Genomic DNA, 19,275 nt, shown 5'->3' with positions numbered 1-19,275 from the left:
TACAATTTAAAAAATACTAATGAAAGGTATGAACCCTTAATGCAAATTACCATAAAAATTCGGTAATTGCTGGCAAATGTGTATTCGGCTCATACGCACAATTTTGGGTAGTTTATACTTTTAGATGATGTAATTTCAATGTAATTTCTTTTTTGCATAGTGATTTTTGAGTGACTGTAAATCGCGTATCTCAATGATATTTTTCAGTTATGAGTTATTAAGGATCACCATGCAAAAAAATTTCGTGTACAACACGTACGTTGAAAGTGTCTTTTTTTCATGAATTTGCTGAAAAACCGAAAAATACCTAGCCAAAAATCTCAAAAAATAATTCGTTCTAAAATAATAGCAGCATTAAATACCCAAAATGACAGAAATATGCTCTTAGGCGATTTATTAGATAGATTTTATAAAGGATCAGGTTCCTAAATATGATGGAATTACGGAGGAGGCTATTTCTTGGCTTATTTTATGACTAAAAGTTCATATAAACATATAGGTCCACAAACGCTTCGTTACCACGAGCTACAGAGGGTGTTCAAATTTCAAAATGTTTTAAGTGTTTTCTTAATATCTCCTTCAGTTTTTGAGATATTTCGTTCAAATTTGAAATATAAGTTACGCCGAAGGCCTTACACAATTAGTCATTGGCAGAATCTACAGGTCTACTTTCCTTGTGATGCTTAAAACAATATTTATATCCAATATGGTGTAAAAATGAAATAGAATGAATGATGATAGGTACTTCAGCAATTTATAAATAAAATAATATAAGTTCATTGGGTTTATGAAATTAATTAAATTATCCCATTAATTGGATTCATTATACTTAGGTAACCTACAGTGTACCCTTTGTAACTTTTACAGGTGACAAAACCCAAAAGTAGCATACAAAAACACTACTTTGTCACAAAGCTGGACGTAGCAATGCAGTTCATTGATTGGCTATCGTCGACAACCGAAAGAATCAACCAATGCATAACGAACAACAAAAAGGAGGGCTTACAAGTTCTACAATCATATATTCCTCTGGTAAGCCAGCTAAAACAATTTTAAAATCCTACTATACCATATTAAGTCATTTCATCAGTCATTCTTTGTGCTGCTACAAGCCAGAATCCATCAAGACGAAAAGCAACATAACTTCTACACGTGCACCGATTCGACTGGAATTACATACATCATTCGCAACACTGCATACCTGAAGAAAGTGTTCGACACACCTCAGGTATGTAGAAGAATATTATAAAAACAGTTTAATTGTATTTCGTAGATATCGCTGCAACTCGTTCAAGTGCATGAGGAAATTATCACTCATAGTGATGGCCCTCATTTGTTTCTTGAAGATAAGATATGGTACCTTAAAGTGGGTATGGCGGAAAATGGAGGTCCTTTCACACCTTTTACGTTGAATTGGGCACCGAGTGTTTTACCTATCAGTAATTTTGGAAGGATGGACGTTTTGTTTTATGTTGGATGTCGATGAATATTTACATAAATTTTGCTTATTATTTCCCTTTGTTGCTATATTTAAGTATTAATAAACACAAAAGCCAGTTTCATTGTTCTTTATACGTTCCTGAATACAAGACATTGGTCTGACTTTGAAATATAAAAAGATTCCCTCTCCTCGCTTATCTCTAAAGGTAAAACCTTGGTATAACCCTCCAGACACCTTTTATTGAAAATACACGCATTTTATTTCAAGACATATTTTTGTTTCTGTTCGCTATAAAGCGGTATATGTGTGCATCTTCCTTTGCTTACCAAAATATGAATTCAAAAAATTAGACAACTATTTTCCTTAATTTGAGTTTTTCTCTTAAATTTCATTATGTAATAAGAATAAGTTTTATGCAGCTATATCCAAAAAGGATAGGTACCATAAAAGTCTCTTTAAACAAATGTACTGCGCCATTTTGGTTATTCAGAGTGATGCAGGAAATGGAAATTGTAATTTTTGGATTTTGAGTAAGTTGAAAAGTTAAAACAACAAAACCAGAGCATACTCGTATTTATATTTGAACATTAAAAAAGTAAGATTAAAATAAGGAACCAAAAAATTGCTTCGTCGTGTTGGATATTCAGTGTGAACTTGAGATTTTGACAAACCACTTTTATGACTCAAAAAGTTGCGAACCTTAAATTGAAGCTTAAAAAAGTTTAAATTACTGGATATTAAATTAAAGAAATTAGATTTGTATGGGCTACCTCAGTTCACGCACCTAATAATGCAACACAAACGAATTGTTCAATAGTAATTGATGCCTGATCAGCTATATGGTAAAGCAATTATAATTAAATTACCTACTCCTTGGCTCATTGGATTCATTATATTTAGGTAACATCGACAGTGTGACTTTGTGACTATCATAGATCACAAAACTAGCAACCAGAAGTAGCATAGAAAACACTACTACGAGCTCCTAGCGAGTTTATAATTTTGCGGTGTCTGTTCGTCTGTCCGTCCGTTAGCACGATATCTCGATAACGAATGGACCGATTACGATAAAATTGTGTAGGTGGATTCTTTATCAAATTTGTAGATCGGAGTTCGCGAATTGGCAATGTAGCCCAAAAAATAAGGAAGGCCCTTTTGACATCTCGGTAAGTTGTGAACCGAATTGCATGAAATTCAATATGCGTATAGCTATAGCCATATAAAACGCATCCAAATATTCAGCTTAATCGATCAACATTCACAGTGCCCTTTTCGCATCTCGACCATTTATAAACCGAATTGCAAACTTTTTTATTTATGAAGGTATTTAAATGAAATTTGATACATAGCCACTTGGAATAAGAGCAAATTTAACGCCAGTTTCAAAATTTGGTTTTGCGCATGCGCAGTGCCAACTTTCTTATTTATGGAGTCATTCAAATTAAATTTGATACATAGCCACTTGAAATAAAAGTAAATGTAGCGCCATTTTCCAAATTTGGTTTTGTGTGGGATGTATAGTGCCAACTTTCTTATTTATGGAAGCAATTAAATAAAATTTCTACATATACACTTTAAATAAAAGCAAAACTAACATCAGGTTTAAAATTTGGTTAGCCATATCCAGGAGCTCGTTTTCTATATTTGTTTAGTTTATTTTTTCCTTTAATGACGGTTCCAAGGTATTTGAACCTTTTTTTGCATTATTCATTTATATTTGTGGTTCATTGCGTTCATATTTATTTGACTTTGATTGTTGCTACAAGTCCGTTTATAGTTAGAATTAAATTGTTGAAGTTTTAATAGGTTACTCATTGAATAACATTTTTTTTTGTTCAATGCTTTTGTTAAAATTGTCAGCGATCTCTGCACTTCTTTTCTAGACTTTATGAATAGTTTCATTTTATTTATGAGTTAGTACTAGATATCCGGATCATACTCGGCTAGGTATATATCTGTCTTCTAAAAGGTTATGCGCCCAGTATACCGCATCTGCGAATAAATTTCAAGCATTCAAAAGTTGTCGTTTGTGCAGATAATTTTTTCGAATTGTTTGTCATGAATGAAAAACTGGTGTCGTTCGTCAAGTTGAATGCTTCCAACTATGACAATTGGAGCTTCAAAATGAAGTTATTGTTACTAAAAGAAAAATGTTGGGAGGCTATCAGCAATGAGAAACAGGAACCAGTTACGGTACAGTGGAAATCGAAAAATGAGCTGGCAATGGCACATATTGGATTAGCAGTTGAAGATAACCAGCTGATACATATTAAGAAAGCTGAAACGGCAATGGAGGCTTGGAAAAATCTAAAAAGGGTTCACGTCAAAAACACTCTAAGTACAAAAGTGTGTCTGATGCGAAAAATTTGCCGTATTCGTCTCGAAGAGAAGGGTGATATGGAGACACACATCGCTACGCTAACGGACCTGGTAGAAAGGTTGAATGCAATGCAGGAAAATGCAGTTCTGGATGACCAGTGGTTAGTGGCAATTTTATTTAGCAGTCTCCCTGAGGAATATGAAACTCTAGTCACTGCTCTGGAGGCGAGGCCGGATGAAGATTTGACCCTGGATCTCGTAAAAGGAAAATTGATTGACGAGTGGCAGAAAAGAGTGAATCGTGCGAGTGATGAAAACAGCAACGAGACAGCTTTGCATACTACAACCAGAAAAGAAAATGATAAGTGCTATTTTTGTAAAAAAGTGGATTTTCAAACTCAAGCGAAATACGAATAACGAGGTAATAATGTTCAAGGCACGACTAGTAGCTCTAGGCTATAATCAACAATATGGAAAGGAGTACGACGAAGTGTTCGCACCAGTTGTTCGTCAAACAACATTTCGGGCGCTGATGTCAGTCGCGGCAAAGTGAAGAATGGTCGTAAGGCAGTATGATATAAAAACGGCGTTTCTAAACGGCGACCTTGAGGAGGAAATATTCATGCGACAGCCGCCGGGGTTCGTCGTCAAAGGATCTGAAGACAAGGTCTGTCGTTTGAAACGGAGCCTGTATGGATTAAAGCAAAGTGCTCGTTCGTGGAACAATAAGCTTCATCAAGTACTGGTAGGTGATGGCTTCAAGAGAAGTGAAGCTGATCCATGTTTATATAGCGAGCAGGTTAATGGAAAACGATGCTACATCCTAGTTTACGTAGATGATTTAATCATTGCTAGTGAGGAAGAAAAACTCATCACGTTGGCTGGAAGGATATTAGAGAGAAACTTCGAGATTGTGAGCTTGGGAGAGGTTCCGAATTACGTCGGTATCGAAGTGGAACGTGATAATGCTGGGGATTTTCACATTTCGCAACGAAAATATATAACGGATATCGTGAAGTCAGCTGGTTTGGAGGATGCTAAGTCATCTCCGATTCCCATTGACGTGGGATATTTCAAGCCAAATACTGAAGACAAGCCACTTCCTGATAATACGGAGTAGGTACCAAAAGCTGGTGGGAAAATTGCTTTTCGTGGCTGTTAATAGCAGGTCAGATATAGCTGCTCCTGTATCCATTCTCAGTCGTAAACTGTCGAATCCTACGCAGCGTGATTGGAATGAACTGCGACGAATTGTACGATATCTGAAGGGGTCGATCAACTTGAAGCTTCGTCTAAGCAATCGTGGCGATGATTCTGGTTTGGTTGGATATGCTGATGCGGATTGGGCGGAATGCCGAAATGATAGAAAGTCGAACAGTGGATTTTTATTCAAATTCTGTGGCGGTACTATATCATGGGCATGCCGCAAGCAGACCTGTGTTTCATTGTCAACTGCGGAGGCTGAATTTGTGGCCTTGTCGGAGGCATCACAAGAGGCAATATGGATTCAACGACTTCTACATGATCTCGACGAGGACGTTCAAAATATACAGCTTAACGAGGATAATCAGTCTTGTCTGAAAATGCTGCATACTGAAAAATTTAGTAACAGGACAAAACATATTGATACAAAGTACAATTTTGTCAAGGATTTGTATCAAAGCGGAGTAATCCAGTTCATGTACTGTCCATCGGAAATCATGGCGGCAGATTTACTCACCAAGCCTGTGGCACGCGTTCGAGTTCAACAGCTTAGACGATTGAATGGACTGGAGGACTAAAAAGCCAGTGTTGAGGAGGAGTGTTGAGAAAAATAGCAACACTAAATATTTTTAAATAGATCAGTTAGCACTGAGAGATCGAGTAATTGTTTTTTTAAATAAATTTGTCAGTGTATTTTTATGACAAATAATTATAATCTTGTTTTAACTACGTGTTCACATATATCTGTCTTCTAAAAGTTATCTATTGTTATCTATTACAGATCAGGCAGAAAAGGGCCCTTCGGAGCTCACAGCTTACATTACTGGCTTTCGATACAATCGAATTGTACTTAATTACTAGGTACATTTGTTTGATAGTCATTTAAAAATTATAGCTCCGTTCTTTTCTGCGGAAGGTCTGTCTTAATATTGACGTTGATCCCATTTTTGCTAAAAATTTATTTAAATTTAATCTTTGACATTTCAGATCTAGATATTACAGTGTCCTATTTGTAGTATTTTGAGATCATATATTAAATGTGCCTCTCGATTGTGATATCAATTCTTGTTTATATTCTACCCTGTCCATTATTTTATTTCTTTAGCTTATCAAGACCGAGACACGGATCTCTTAGTTTACGTTGTTTCCCATTTCGGTAAGTAATCTCTTTTCTCTTTTGAAATTTACTAAAGACTAAGTGGCGCCTATCTGATCTACCAGTACTACATTTCCCTTTCGCTTCATTTTTGCTAGTGTACGAAAACCCGTTATTTACCCCAACCCACCTCTACTTTGCCTTTGTTACGTTTGCTCAAAGAAGAAAGTGCCCAACCTCAGGTGTGTAGAAGATTAGAAGAATATTCATAAACATTTTTTAATTGTAGGTTTTCGATAGATAGGTACTACTGCAACGTTCAAGTGAATGAGGAAATTTTTAGTCATAGTGATTAGTGATGCCCCTTATTTGTTGTTAAGATAAGATATGATACCTTAAAGAGGGTATGGAGGATAATCGAGGTTCTTTCACACATTTTACGTTAAATTGGACAAAAACTGGTTTACCTGCTAGCTTTTATTGCTATTACAGTTGGGGTACTTTAGCATCTGAAATGAGATTTGTATGAGTTGTCATACCTTATTAGTACATTGTTAATCAATTTTATTGTTTTGTTCCTTTTTTTTGTTAGCACAGATTGTGCGAACCTGATTTAATTTCGACATGTACCTGTACCTAATAGGTTTGAAATTAAACAATTGGGTATTAGCGGTTTCATATTGACTATTTAAAGAAGCTATTGAAGAAAAAAGTTAATTGATTTTCGTCATTTAACCATGACCTCTCTGAATAAGGTTCTACGTTCTACTGGCGTATCATCTAATTATATACAATTATTAAACAGGATACGAAGAATCGCATACGATTTTCAGTAGGAAAAATTTTTACCATTCAGCTCACATTCGGAAACCAGACTTTTAATCCGGCTCATATTCAATAGCACTGATCCTCTTTTTTCGTTCTCGAGTTAGACGAACAGACGGATGAAACCATTACATAGGAGGAATTGTTCATTTAGAAGAGAATGAGGATAATCGCCAAGAAGGTCTGATTGGTTGACATTATCCAAATTTTGGGACAGCCTACACAATTGTGTAAACAACAGCAACATGTACAACCATGTGTATACAGTAGCCTATTATAGGCCACGTCTATTTAAATAATGCACAAAGGGTACCCGTATTCACAATCCTTGTCCCACTTTTAGTTATCTTCTGCGTATTGTTGATGCGTGAAAAATTGTTATTACGTAAGAAGGATTATCATTGTTTATCATTGTTTTTCTCGCGGAGTACCTTTGATTAAGCCAATTGTAGGTAGGATGTTCTACCCACTTATAATTATTGACATTTATTTAACTAATTAAAAGGAATTAATGTGATTATGGAATTCCGCCTTCGTTTGCAATGACACAATTAACCTATTTTATTTGCTATCGCTTCAAATTTAAATAAGTAGGTACGTAGCTTCTCAGTCGATAGTAGTTATCATAGCATTCAATAGCACAATGAAATGAAACTCCTTTAATCGGTGAACAAAATGGCTATTTTTGTGTATTCTAATGAGATTGTAAAGCATTACGCTGAGAAGTTTTTAAATGAAACCGAGGAAAATTATAATGCCATTATCGAAATAAGGCAGTGGTTGGATACTTTACCCCATTTAAACGCGAAAAAGGACGACAAATCGATTTTATGTTTTCTACGCGGGTGCAAATTCAATTTGGAGTTGACCAAGAAGAAGATGAAAAATTTTTACGTCATGAAAGGTGAACGTACCGAATGGTTTGTCGACCGAAACCCACTCCTGCCCGAAATTTCGGAACTGGTGCGCATGGGTGTTTTTGTTCCGCTCAGAAAATTCAGCGATAATAAAATGGTGGTTATAATACGAACAGCTACGCATGATCCCAAGGTGCATAAACAAGATGACGTATTTAAGGCGGGCAAAATGGTGCTGGACGTCGCGATTCAAGAATATTACGAAAACGCCACGGTGTTCGGAATTTGCGCCATTTTTGATATGACGAACATTTCTTTGGCCCACGCCAAACAGTTACCGCCCAGCATGATCAAGAAGGCAGTATTCGCCTGGCAAAATTATTACTCAAGGCCCAAACAGTTGGAATTTATAAACGCTCCAACGTACATTAACGTGATATTGAGTGTCTTTAAAAGTTTTATGTCTGCTAAACTTCAAGGAAGAGTAAGGGCGCATTATTCAGGGTTGGAATCCCTGCATAAGGTGGTATCCAAAGACATTCTTCCTGTGGAGTACGGCGGAAGCGAGTCTACCATGGATGAGCTGATACAATATTGGCATCAGAAAGTGTTGCAGTACAGTGATTGGTTTAAAGAGGATGAAAAGTATCGTGCTCAAGTAGAAAAGTAATTTTTTATTTGTTCCTTGTATCTACATAGCCTTGAATTGATTGTTAGTTTTTTTAATTGTTGTCGGATATTAATGAGAATCGGTGCTTTCGTTTGTTTGTACCTTTTTCCCATAGATAGTTGGCTTGTATTTATTTAAGCATATTATTTTATTAATATTTAGGTGGCTACTGGCTACCTATAGCACTATTAATTGTTTATCTATTTATTTGTATTCTCAAGCAATAAAGACAAAGGATAGATAAGTGCGTATTAAAAAAACCTGTTGATTTAATGAATGAGTATGGTGCCATTTTGTTTCAAAATTTCATTTTTACCACCCACAAGTTAGTAAGAGAGGTAATTGTATTGAGGTAAAAGATGACCCCCCTACCCCTGACATTTTTGACGGAAATACACGTTTTGAGGCACCAGGAACCCGAATCAAACAAAATTTCGATGATGTCTGTCGGTCTGTGTGCCTGTATTCCCATTTCCAGCTTAACTGCTGAACCGACTGGAACCAGATTAGGTACATTATATTCTTGGACATCAAAGGAAGAGCTAAAAAGCTTTTGGGCAGAATGGCGCATGCGCAGGTGTGCGGGTGGTATCTGTGCTAGCCACAGCAGATTTTTTATAGGGATAGGTTTTCAAGTCAATTTCATACCTACTAGGAAAAAGACGTAGGTCTGTACATAATAGGTATGTAGGTAATTATAAATTATTTAAAACCTATTTGACAGGGTTCGAACCCGGATTTTAGTAATAGGTACCTAGGCAGGTTTTTAATCATGAACTAAATTTCACGATGGGACAGATATGTACCAACTAACTTTACGTCTTTACCTATAGGTAGGTATGCGATATACAGGACCGTAGAGAGAAACTTGGGGCCCGGGGAGTTGTTAAGCAGGAGTCCCTTTTTAGCGCATTTCCACAAAAATAAAACAAGTTAGAAAGTAATCGTAAACGATTTACATAAAGCGCATTTCCACTTGCATTCATTTCCCATTTATGAGATGCAACTTCTGTTAAAATCGTAAAAATCCGGCCACAAATATGAAAGATAGCGTTGCACATGGGCAATCCATTTTTGACGTGTTACTTCAATTTCAGTTTATGAGAAGAATTTCATTTCAATGCTTTTCTAAATAAGAAAGTTGGAACTGCGCATGCGCAAACCTAAATTTTAAAACTAATGTTAGATTTTCCTTTGTTCCAAGCGCCTAAGTATCAAATTTCACTTAAATGGTGCCATAGATAAAAAAGTTGGCACTGCGCATGCGCAAAAGAAAATTTTGAGACTGGCGCTCGATGATCCTTTATTCCAAGTGCCTATGTATCAAATTTCGTTTAAATTCTTCCATAAATAAAAAAGTTGGCACTACGCATGCGCAAAACCAAATTTTGAAACTGGCGTTTGATTTTCCTTTATCCCAAGTTTTCTTATTTAGAAAAGCATTGAAATGAAATTCTTCTCATAAACTGACATTGAAGTAACACGACAAAAATGGATTGCCCATGTGCAACGCTATCTTTCATATTTGTGGCCGGATTTTTACGATTTTATAGAAGTTGCATCTTACAAATGGGAAATGAATGCAAGTGGAAATGCGCTTTATGTAAATCGTTTACGATTACTTTTTAACTTGTTTGTGCTTAAACTTACCTATTCCACATTACTTTATTCTACTATAATCAAGAACTCATAATATGAAATATTTTATTTTAGTGAAATTGGTATGCTTTATGGATGTAAAAATTTTATTCCCAAAAAATCATGCAATGAGCCCCTTTTCAAAATCCGGGCCCAGGGGGAATCCCCCCCGTTTCCCCCCCCCCCCCTTCTCGTCAGGCCTGGCGATATATAATTATATGCTGTAACAATTTAACATTTTTAGTGCATATCATTTGATACACTTCGTTCTCAATTACAACTTTCAGTCTATTTTTTCCTACGTTTGATGAAGTCTTCCATTATTATTTATATATTAGGTAGATTTAATATTGATAAAAAACGATTTACCTTATGGTGGTTGCTAATACCTATATATAACCAATAAAATATAAGTAATTATATTAGCAAACACCATAAGGGAACTTTGTTGATGAAGGACTCCATTTATTGTTTGAGTGATTATAAATATATGATGAATATTAATTGAGACTCAACAATTTTTTTAGTTTCGAACGGCTATCGATTTCGACGAGAATGTCATCTTCAGACCGAGCTGAAAGATTTTACATGAAAACGTAGATAAAACAAATATCTAATTACCGTTTAAATTATACAATTGTACATACATAGTATGTAGCCTGTTGCAACCTTAATCTAATAAATAGTTGCGGTAAAAAATGGGTATAGTTTTCACCCCTAAAAAATGAACATCGCCGTCGGCATCATAATGTAGAGTTTGAGATGGGAGGTAAGTAGTATATAGGTAATGAAATAACACTCCCAATCTTCCCCTCAGTTATTTATTTACAATTGGGAGTGTTCTTTCATTAATTCAGTATCACATAGGGGCATAGATCAATTTTAATTTTGCAAGTAGTAGGTAACTTTAGCTTAGCTCCAAATTTTTATGCAAATCGATGAATTTTGAAAAAAAATATTATATGTTTTTCTGGACGCATACACACCTGTAATGCATGCATGAAAAATATACCAAAGAACTGTAAGCTTTTAGGAGACCGCAGCGGTGTATCACACACCTTCCTCCGAATTGACGAGCGAGCTTTTTAGCAAGACACCAATGCAAAAATCGGCTCATTTTCTCGACGATTCTTTTATCACAAACGTCTTTTATTAACGAACGACTCATCTCGTTCATGATTTTGGACTTTCTGTCCGTCCGTCCGTCCGTCCGTCCGTGCACATGATAACTCGCGAGCGGTTTCGAGTTTTCCAATTCTGTTTTCAGCAATATAGTAATCAGTAATGTGTATTGTTCAACAAACTCTTAGTAATCCATGAATGAACAATCATAAAAGTAAATATAAATACTGCATTATTAGCATATAGACAAAGTAAAAAAAAAGAGAAATGGAATACAATTATTACAAATCAGTAAGAAAAGTAAACACACAGTAACAGAAAAGGGTAGGTATGTGTCTAATATTATGGGCAGAGACTTATTATGGGACACGTAATGTTGCAAAGTAAAAAGCAATTCTATGAACGAAGGCAAAAATAAGCAATAGACAAGGAACTAAACTGATTAAATTTTGGCATTTTAACTTTCTGGCCTTCTGTCTTGTCGCTCGTTGTCGATATATTGGTTTGAATGGCACATTTATAACGAACAGTTATTGAGCTCTGCAATGTCAGTAAAAAAAATCCTCTATTAATTAGGAAATACGTACCTATTGCTGAAGCGCGTCGCTTTATTGACGTCTTCAACAATTATGTAATTATCGGCAAATCTAGTTCCTTCTAAAAGTTCGGTCATTATTCACAATGCTGATTTCAAATAATCACTTCATCAGCTATTTAAATCTACATTCCTTATGGCATAATCGTGATCGATGAGTTTTGTACGGACCATTAAGGGTGGCAATTACGACCCTAGGGAGTCGTTTATTGACGAGCGCTTATTTATTTAGACGTTCTTGTGATTTTATTCACTTTCGATAAACATTGAGGGTGGTTGTTATACTAAGAAATATTCGTCACAAAATGTTTTTCTTTCTAGTCATCGGTGTTGTGTTTTTTATTAAAGTTGAGAGTATTTCCCAGACTGAACACTACTACAAAGCGCTGATTCATTTTATTTTTGACGTATTTGATAATTATTCGGCTATTGCAGTTGTGTCCACGAACGTTCCGTTCAATGACCAGATATATGAGCTGAATGCGGAAGATTTAAGGACCACCATTTCGCTATTCAATAGCTCTGAAGAACTGCGTCCTCCTCAAGATCTTGCGTATGGGACTGTAACAGTTTCGGACAACTGGAAAGATATTTTAGAAACGAAGAAGCGTGCAAGAAATAGAGCCGTGGTTGTGGCAGTAATGGAGCAAAACACTTCGAATATTACGGCATTCTTTTCGCATGCTTGGCACTTTGGATACAAAGACATCGTCATAGTGCACTCAAGCGATATGATGGTAGTAAACACATTTAATCCATTTTTAAACCAGGTGCAGCAGTTTAACATCGATCAAGTAGACGAAATTATACAATTTTCGGTATCTAGAAACTATTATGGGGCAGTGATTAAAGGAACCTTATTTGATACGAGCCCCATAACCGTCTTTTTGAACGGCGTCTTTGTAGGAGTGGATTCCTTGCTAATAGAAACGATAAGCGAGCAGTTAAATGTTACAATCGAGACCCATATTCCGTTCGATGGTGAACTATTTGGTCATAGAGACCATAATGGCTCCGCTTCAGGTGCAATTAAGGAATTGTACAGCAAAGAATCGCAGATGGCTTTCAACCAAATCTTTGTGAAGGATTACGATGCTCCTGAGCTCACTTTCACAAATGTCATCTCGGACGATTGCCTTTGTGTCATAGTACCTGAAGCAAAATTAATCCCAAAATGGACTGCGATTCTATATGCATTTCCAACAGACGTCTGGGTCGCACTCTGTGTCATTGTGTTGTTGATTACCTTTGGCCTTTTTACAATCAGAAAGTACAGCAGTTACGCTGCCACACAAAAAATACCAAAAGTACATGCGTATGATCATTCGTGGAGTACGGTTTGCTTAGACGTCTGCCAGGCACTTCTTAATGTAACTTACCACAAGGTATTTTCGAACGAGTTTCAACACAGGCTTGTTTTGGGCGTACTTTTCCTCTACGGATTAATTTTTAACGCACTGTTTCAGAGTTCCCTAGTTACAGTGAACGCAAGTCAAAAACACTACCCAGAAATAGATACGCTGAAGCAACTGGTAGAATCGAACTATCACATTTCGACATACGCCCACAGCTTGACCGACGTATTCAACGATACCGGAAATTGCTACATGGAAAAATTAAGCGAGCGTTTCTACCTGCTAAACTTTGATACTCCTCCACTACCCGCTTTTTTATCACGACGTCTAAAACACGACTTTCTAATCAGTTTAAAGCAAAACGGCACGCAAGACTTGCACATAGTTCAAGAGTGCGTCAGATCGTTTCGACTAGCTTACTTAGTGCACCAGGATGCTTATTTTTTAAAGGATTTCAATACAATTATAAGTAATGTAGTTGCGGCTGGTCTCATAGACACCTGGAGAGATATGGTAAAGTTAAATCTGTCAGATATTTTGTTCAAAAATAGGTATATCGAGGAACACATTGAGTTTCCTCGTCCAGTCAATGTTGCTGATCTGCAAACAAGTTTCTATATCCTCTTTGTAGGTTTAACTATCGGCTATGTCGTCTTCTTTGTCGAATATTTTTCCGGAAGATGTTATTATCTTCCATAAGTATTAAAAGGGTAGAACAACAAAAATGCAAAAATTGCTAATTAGCTGTCTACTTTGCTGTTTGTGTGAAATAATTAAGAACAACGCTTAACATATACAGTTCAAATTGTAGAGATAGAATTGTAACCACAATGGGACACATAGTAGACGGTACACGACTTTAAAATAATATTGTGCTTTTTTTGTTGTGCTCATACCCATTCTTGAAAAATTAAGTACCAATTTTGAAAATGTCGGAGACGCTCTAGAAATAGGTATAGAAAATGTTATTGTAAACCGAAACAAATATGGAAATACACACCATAAGATGGAAGTAGGAGTGTCGAAAATGTTTTGGAAGTGCATGGGAAATTAAAAAAAAATTAACCATTATCCACTAAGTGCTAATATTCTCGTTTCGTTTATAAGAAGTGATATGTACAAAATTGACGACAGTTAGTTTGTGTATGAACTAGAATGCAGTCATCTCCTTCAAGCATTATTTTTTATCAATTATTTCTAATAGTGAATATTGTAACGGACTAGTTACATTTGCCAATACCAATGCTGCTTGCACAAAATAAAATCGAATAATGATGGGGGAAAACGTGACAATGATGTAACAAATGTAACAAAATAAAACACAGTTGATTTAAAAATAAATTAAACAAATATAGTAAACGAGCTCCCGGGTATGGTAATAGCTTGGCATTGCGCATTATATGTATAAAGCTATGCTAATTTTTTTTGTAAGATTAAGGGTTGGTTTGTTTTTATTAAAGATACCAAAGTAGGGGCTAAATTGAAGCGGTTTCTATTAGATATAGAGATTGCTGTTTTTAAACGATTTGGATTTGCTAAATATTAGTTTTTCGTTTAAAGTTAGTGTTATCGAAGTTCAAGAATGAAGATATCCATCACAGGGGCTCAATTTGCCAAATTTTTGACAGAACAGCTTCCTAGCTCAACTCTTCAGTGTTTAACGTTTTCGTACGCTTTTTTTTTACTTTTGTTTGTGTTACTAATACCATGGATTATTGTTTTTTCAATCTCTGCTAATACTAATACTAATAATTCATATATTGTCTAAAGCCTAAACACAAAGCTTATTCAATAGAAACGAAAGAATAAGAATGACATTTTACAACTTATCTTTAGGGAGAGGGTACCAACACCCTCATTAAGTTATCTATGACCTCTTTTTGGTCGGCGTCCTGTGGGCAGCTAATAGGTGGGCAAGGGTCTTCTTTGAAATACAGTCTTAATATTAACACAGATTTTAATGATATTAATTAATCACAATAAAAACTGCAGTATAGATACATGTACGGTGATATTTTAACATAGGTTCTGATGTTTCAGCTTAAGTTTTTTTGCATTAAAACGAAAAAGAATGCATAGCATAATTTTTTTCAAAAAAATCCTCTGCGATCTTGACGTAATTTCTGCCAAGCATGCGAAAATTGTTTGAAGATCTTTTAAAAGTGCTCAAAGCTCCAAATCGCAAAATTTGCATCCTTTTCGTGTGCTCTTTTTTACGAAAAGATTTTGCAATTAATTCCTTTAGACAGGAATTTTCTCGGACACGGCCATACCGCTTTGAAAACGAACTCTTTTTTATATTTTTGCTCATGTTTGTCTATACTTTCATTTAGTTTTTTGATTTTAATGTCACAAGGCGACATATCATTAATAATTGTAATTCCTAATTAGAATTAATTTAGTTTTGGCGAAACAAAATTTTAGTTTTTTAACTTTGACATTTTGTTTCTCAGTTTTTTTGTAATAAAACCTGGCACAACTTTTGTAGGTTGTACACAGAAAAATAAGGTCAGTCGAATACCCTAATAAACATTTTCAGTTGCTTTTTGAAAAAAAAAGTTCGATGCCGTTGCGGCGTTCCAAAAATTTTTTTAAAAAATCCGGCCCGTTATTTTCCGTTTCCGTATGCCTAATATACATGTCCAAAATATGAACAAAATGCGTCGAGCCGTTACCTCGGAAAATGCCAATGTACGCACGGGAAAAATTTTTATTCTTTAAAAGTTGCTTAAAATGATCTAAAACGTTGACATTTGATGAAATTTTAACATGTCCAAAAAATGGTGGTCGCAATAGCCACCTAGCTCGAGCTAGGAAGCCAAAAAGTATGAGTTAGCAACCTTGTGGTAAACCTCAGTAGTTTAAAATACACAGTTCCAGTGAGTTCAGCAACTACCCTTATTATTTTACGTAGAACGTAGCGGGACAATCACTCACCTGTAAAAATTTGGTTTGAATTGAAACACTCTTAGAAAGTTTATAATTGCACTAGGTAATTTCCGCTTTTATTTGGGCCTAGTTGATTAGAAAACCTGTAGTTATTCCAGCTTAAGTATTTTTTTTATTAAACATTGCCAAAAATGGCATTTTAAAGTTCTTTTTAGTTTTTTTCGTAACCTTCCGCTATAATAGAATATTTATAGGAAATTATGCTTACTTTTTATCGGGCTCTCAGATATTTCCTTGGCTTCTGTAGGCAATGGAAGTGGATGATCTCTAGAAAGCCATACGATTCCAACATCTACGAGCCATACAACGCGGACTATTTTACCGAAAAAGTGTCACATTTCACGTTTTTGACTTAAATAATGAAACCGTATTTCACTGGTATACACACAACTTGACTACAAAAGGCGTAGACTATAACTAAATACCTAATATTCCACGTTTAATTTTGTATGACCTTATAACCGGCTTTCTCTTATCATTTTCGACGTAACTATTGCTTGTGACTCAACCCTAACATCCTCAAATATTATGGTTTAAATGAATGATAGATTTGTCGACCGTTTGTTTTAAAATAAAAACGGCAAAAAGTAGCATAAAATTTACAAAAGTTAATGTTTCATATAGCAATACTTCTCGCCTTGATGGGATATTTCTTGACTTTCCTCCTTGCTGTGCAATTACCAAGAACTTTCCATTTATTAACGAGATCCTAGCGAGTTCACGATTTTGGACTTTCTGCTCTCCGTTCCTTCCGTTCCCATCCCTAACTTTACCCATCCTTACATTCCCGTTCTCTGGCTGAAGAGGGCCAGGAAGCCCTGAGCAGCCCGCCTCCGGTATCCCTGTAGTCAGGGGTGCTGGAGGAATGAAACACGTTGGCATTTTTTCGTCCGTCTGTGGACAAGATAACTTCCGAACCGTTTCGAATTTTCCAATTCGTTTCCAGTATTTTGTTTATCATCACCCAAGGAAGAACTGATTAAATGTTCAGTGACCCAGGAGCCCGTGTGCTATATTTGTTACAAGTTTATTTCTTGTTCTTGATTGAACATGCGAACACGATTCTTTTGTCTAAAGAAGTCAAAATGGCCTGGTAGTCCTGGATTATAGCACTTTTTTAATGACAATATGTAGTCCTCCTCTCTCCCATTATTTTACAGGATAGAGAAAAATACAGTGGCAATTCAAAAACTTATGGTAGGCTATATCTCATAACCAAATAAGTAATTACGGACATTTCTAATTGAAAATAAGGTATTACCAGTCCTTGGAGTTTTTTTTAACATTTTATCACGAGTAGGGTATGGTTTAACTTGGTAATTATGGATAAAACATTCACTTAATTAATATGAAATTTATACTTGCATTTTTATAGGATTTTCAATGATGGTTTTTTTTTTATTTATGACATGTAGCATTGTAAGTTTTTAAATCGTCTGCACTCCGTAAGTCCGTACAAGAGTATGTTACCGTTGCCGTCTGTTTGTTTTAGAGTACCTACGTGTTTCCCCTAGTAGTGAACGTATAAAACGAAACGAAAATCAATTTTCATCATTTTCTCTTCGTTACGTTTATACGAAAATGTTCTCTTAAAGCAATTTATTCTTTGATCTTTTCTTAACAGATAAATAAGAAATCTTACTTCTTGCGCATTGTTAAAAACAAACAAATCATGAAACAGAAATTGATAAAAAAATAAGGTAAAAAAGATGTCTAGTTTTAAAACATAGAGTATAGATGTAGATATACCTATTCAGAGCCCCATTGCAAACATTTGAAAAACTGGAAAACAATGAGAACAAGAAAGTATGATACAACCAAAATAACACAAAATGCGCTCAAATCAGAGTAAAGTCAGAAATTGGATGTTGTAATCTAACTTCAAAGAGTATTCGTCCTTTTAAGGTATGAGCAAAACAAATTTGATCAGAGAAGGGCGTAGAAATTATAGGTCCCCTCTAATATTAGTTTTAAGATGTACGTACTCGTGCAATAAAACTACTCTTTTCACTTAAAGTGAAGTAGTGCATATAGTCTAAAATAATTTATTTAAAAAAAAAAATACTTACCGACCCAAATCGGGTTTTTCATGCAGGTGAAATGATTAGAAATTGGGGAAAAATAATTAAAACAGCTGAATATTCCCGCGGGTGAAATCCGTGGGAAGTGGTGTTTTGCATATTGTGGCAAAACTATTAAGTTTAGACGAAAATGTTCAATATAAAAGTTATAGAGAATAAAAATATTTTCACATAACCTCCAATTTCCCTAGAAAAACTGTTTTTTTCTAATTTATTCGAAAAAAGTCGTGGGGGTTTGATATTTGGAGGACACATATCATGTTTTATGATAAACAAGGAGATAATTTTTTTGGGCCTGTAAAGTTGAACTGTGCCCGAGATCTCACGATTTCTGAAAAAAACCACCTCTTTTTCAAGACGTTGAAAAATCTATTTTTTTTCATTGTGCACAGTTGCACCAGCTAGAAAAATTTTCGTAAGGACTTATAATTTTAATAATCAAAAATAATAGTTATTTATGCATCAAGAGCATTAAGGCGATATTTATGCCGAGGGCGACAGAGCCCGAGGGCCTCTGGCCCGAGGGATTGTAAGTCGCCCGAGGGTTAAATATTGAGTAATGCCTGAGGTGCATACAACATTTTATTTTTCATCGTTCCAAAGAATGCATTTCCAATATACAAATGTCATGATTATTGTTTGCCCAACATTAAAGTAGCATCTTTTTTTATTACATAATATAACTCCATCAATCAATTTGACAAGTTGTTTCAGGGCATAATGAGATAATCCATTACGGTTTGAACGATCGGTGATATTGAATATGAGCCGGATTAAAAGCAGTGTTTCCGAATCTACTGATTTTGTCCCTTCGTTTGTATGGCAAGGCAGCGTGTTGGGTCCCATTTTATTGTTAATTTATTTAAATGACTTAATGACATCCATCCATATTATTACTATTATTTTTAGTTTATTCTCGCTTTATGCGGTTGAGCTACGGATGACGGGTAATCGCCAAGTCAATTATTATTATTATTATTATTATTATTATCGGTGTTTCTTGTGAGAACTCAGGTCTAGCCTGGTTAACTAATCGCACGGATTAAAATCAAGTAACGATTAGTGTCTGTGTCTGTGTCTGGTGAAGGTATGTAGGGTCCTTAAAAAAAAAAAAAAAAAAAAAA

The 19,275-nt window shown here is 35.4% G+C and overlaps 2 protein-coding genes across 3 annotated transcripts; both read left to right on the top strand.

Moving 5' to 3' along the window:
- The first annotated feature begins 28 nt into the window (after nucleotides 1–28).
- On the top strand, nucleotides 29–1,557 carry LOC116177029 (uncharacterized protein C2orf42 homolog). Of its 2 annotated transcripts, none has more exons than XM_031495886.1 (3): nucleotides 29–1,032; nucleotides 1,091–1,228; nucleotides 1,274–1,557. In XM_031495886.1, exons 1-3 carry the CDS (start codon nucleotides 928–930, stop codon nucleotides 1,484–1,486), a joined length of 456 nt encoding a protein of 151 aa, XP_031351746.1. In that variant the 5' UTR covers nucleotides 29–927; the 3' UTR covers nucleotides 1,487–1,557. The 2 variants fall into 2 exon arrangements, with proteins under 2 accessions (XP_031351746.1, XP_031351745.1); XM_031495885.1 differs by having other exon boundaries at nucleotides 1,079–1,228.
- A 5,691-nt stretch (nucleotides 1,558–7,248) lies between these two features.
- LOC116177289 (retinol-binding protein pinta-like) lies at nucleotides 7,249–8,646 on the top strand. Its single transcript, XM_031496224.1, has 2 exons — nucleotides 7,249–7,474; nucleotides 7,524–8,646. Exon 2 carries the CDS (start codon nucleotides 7,560–7,562, stop codon nucleotides 8,409–8,411), a length of 852 nt encoding a protein of 283 aa, XP_031352084.1. The 5' UTR covers nucleotides 7,249–7,474; nucleotides 7,524–7,559; the 3' UTR covers nucleotides 8,412–8,646.
- The last annotated feature ends 10,629 nt before the right edge of the window (nucleotides 8,647–19,275 follow it).

The sequence above is a fragment of the Photinus pyralis genome, unplaced genomic scaffold (assembly GCF_008802855.1).
Source record: "Photinus pyralis isolate 1611_PpyrPB1 unplaced genomic scaffold, Ppyr1.3 Ppyr1.4_LG7, whole genome shotgun sequence".
Taxonomy (NCBI): domain Eukaryota; kingdom Metazoa; phylum Arthropoda; class Insecta; order Coleoptera; family Lampyridae; genus Photinus; species Photinus pyralis.
Note: the sequence above shows the minus strand (reverse complement) of the source record. Positions and strands in the feature narration are given on the sequence as shown.

Bases quoted from the DNA above. Each gene is read 5' to 3' on its own strand.
- LOC116177029 (XM_031495885.1), top strand. From the start codon at position 928: ATGCAGTTCATTGATTGGCTATCGTCGACAACCGAAAGAATCAACCAA. The intron at 1,033-1,078 runs GTAAGCCAGCTA...TACCATATTAAG, and splicing joins TACAATCATATATTCCTCTG to TCATTTCATCAGTCATTCTT. The intron at 1,229-1,273 runs GTATGTAGAAGA...TGTATTTCGTAG, and splicing joins AAGTGTTCGACACACCTCAG to ATATCGCTGCAACTCGTTCA.
- LOC116177289 (XM_031496224.1), top strand. From the start codon at position 7,560: ATGGCTATTTTTGTGTATTCTAATGAGATTGTAAAGCATTACGCTGAG.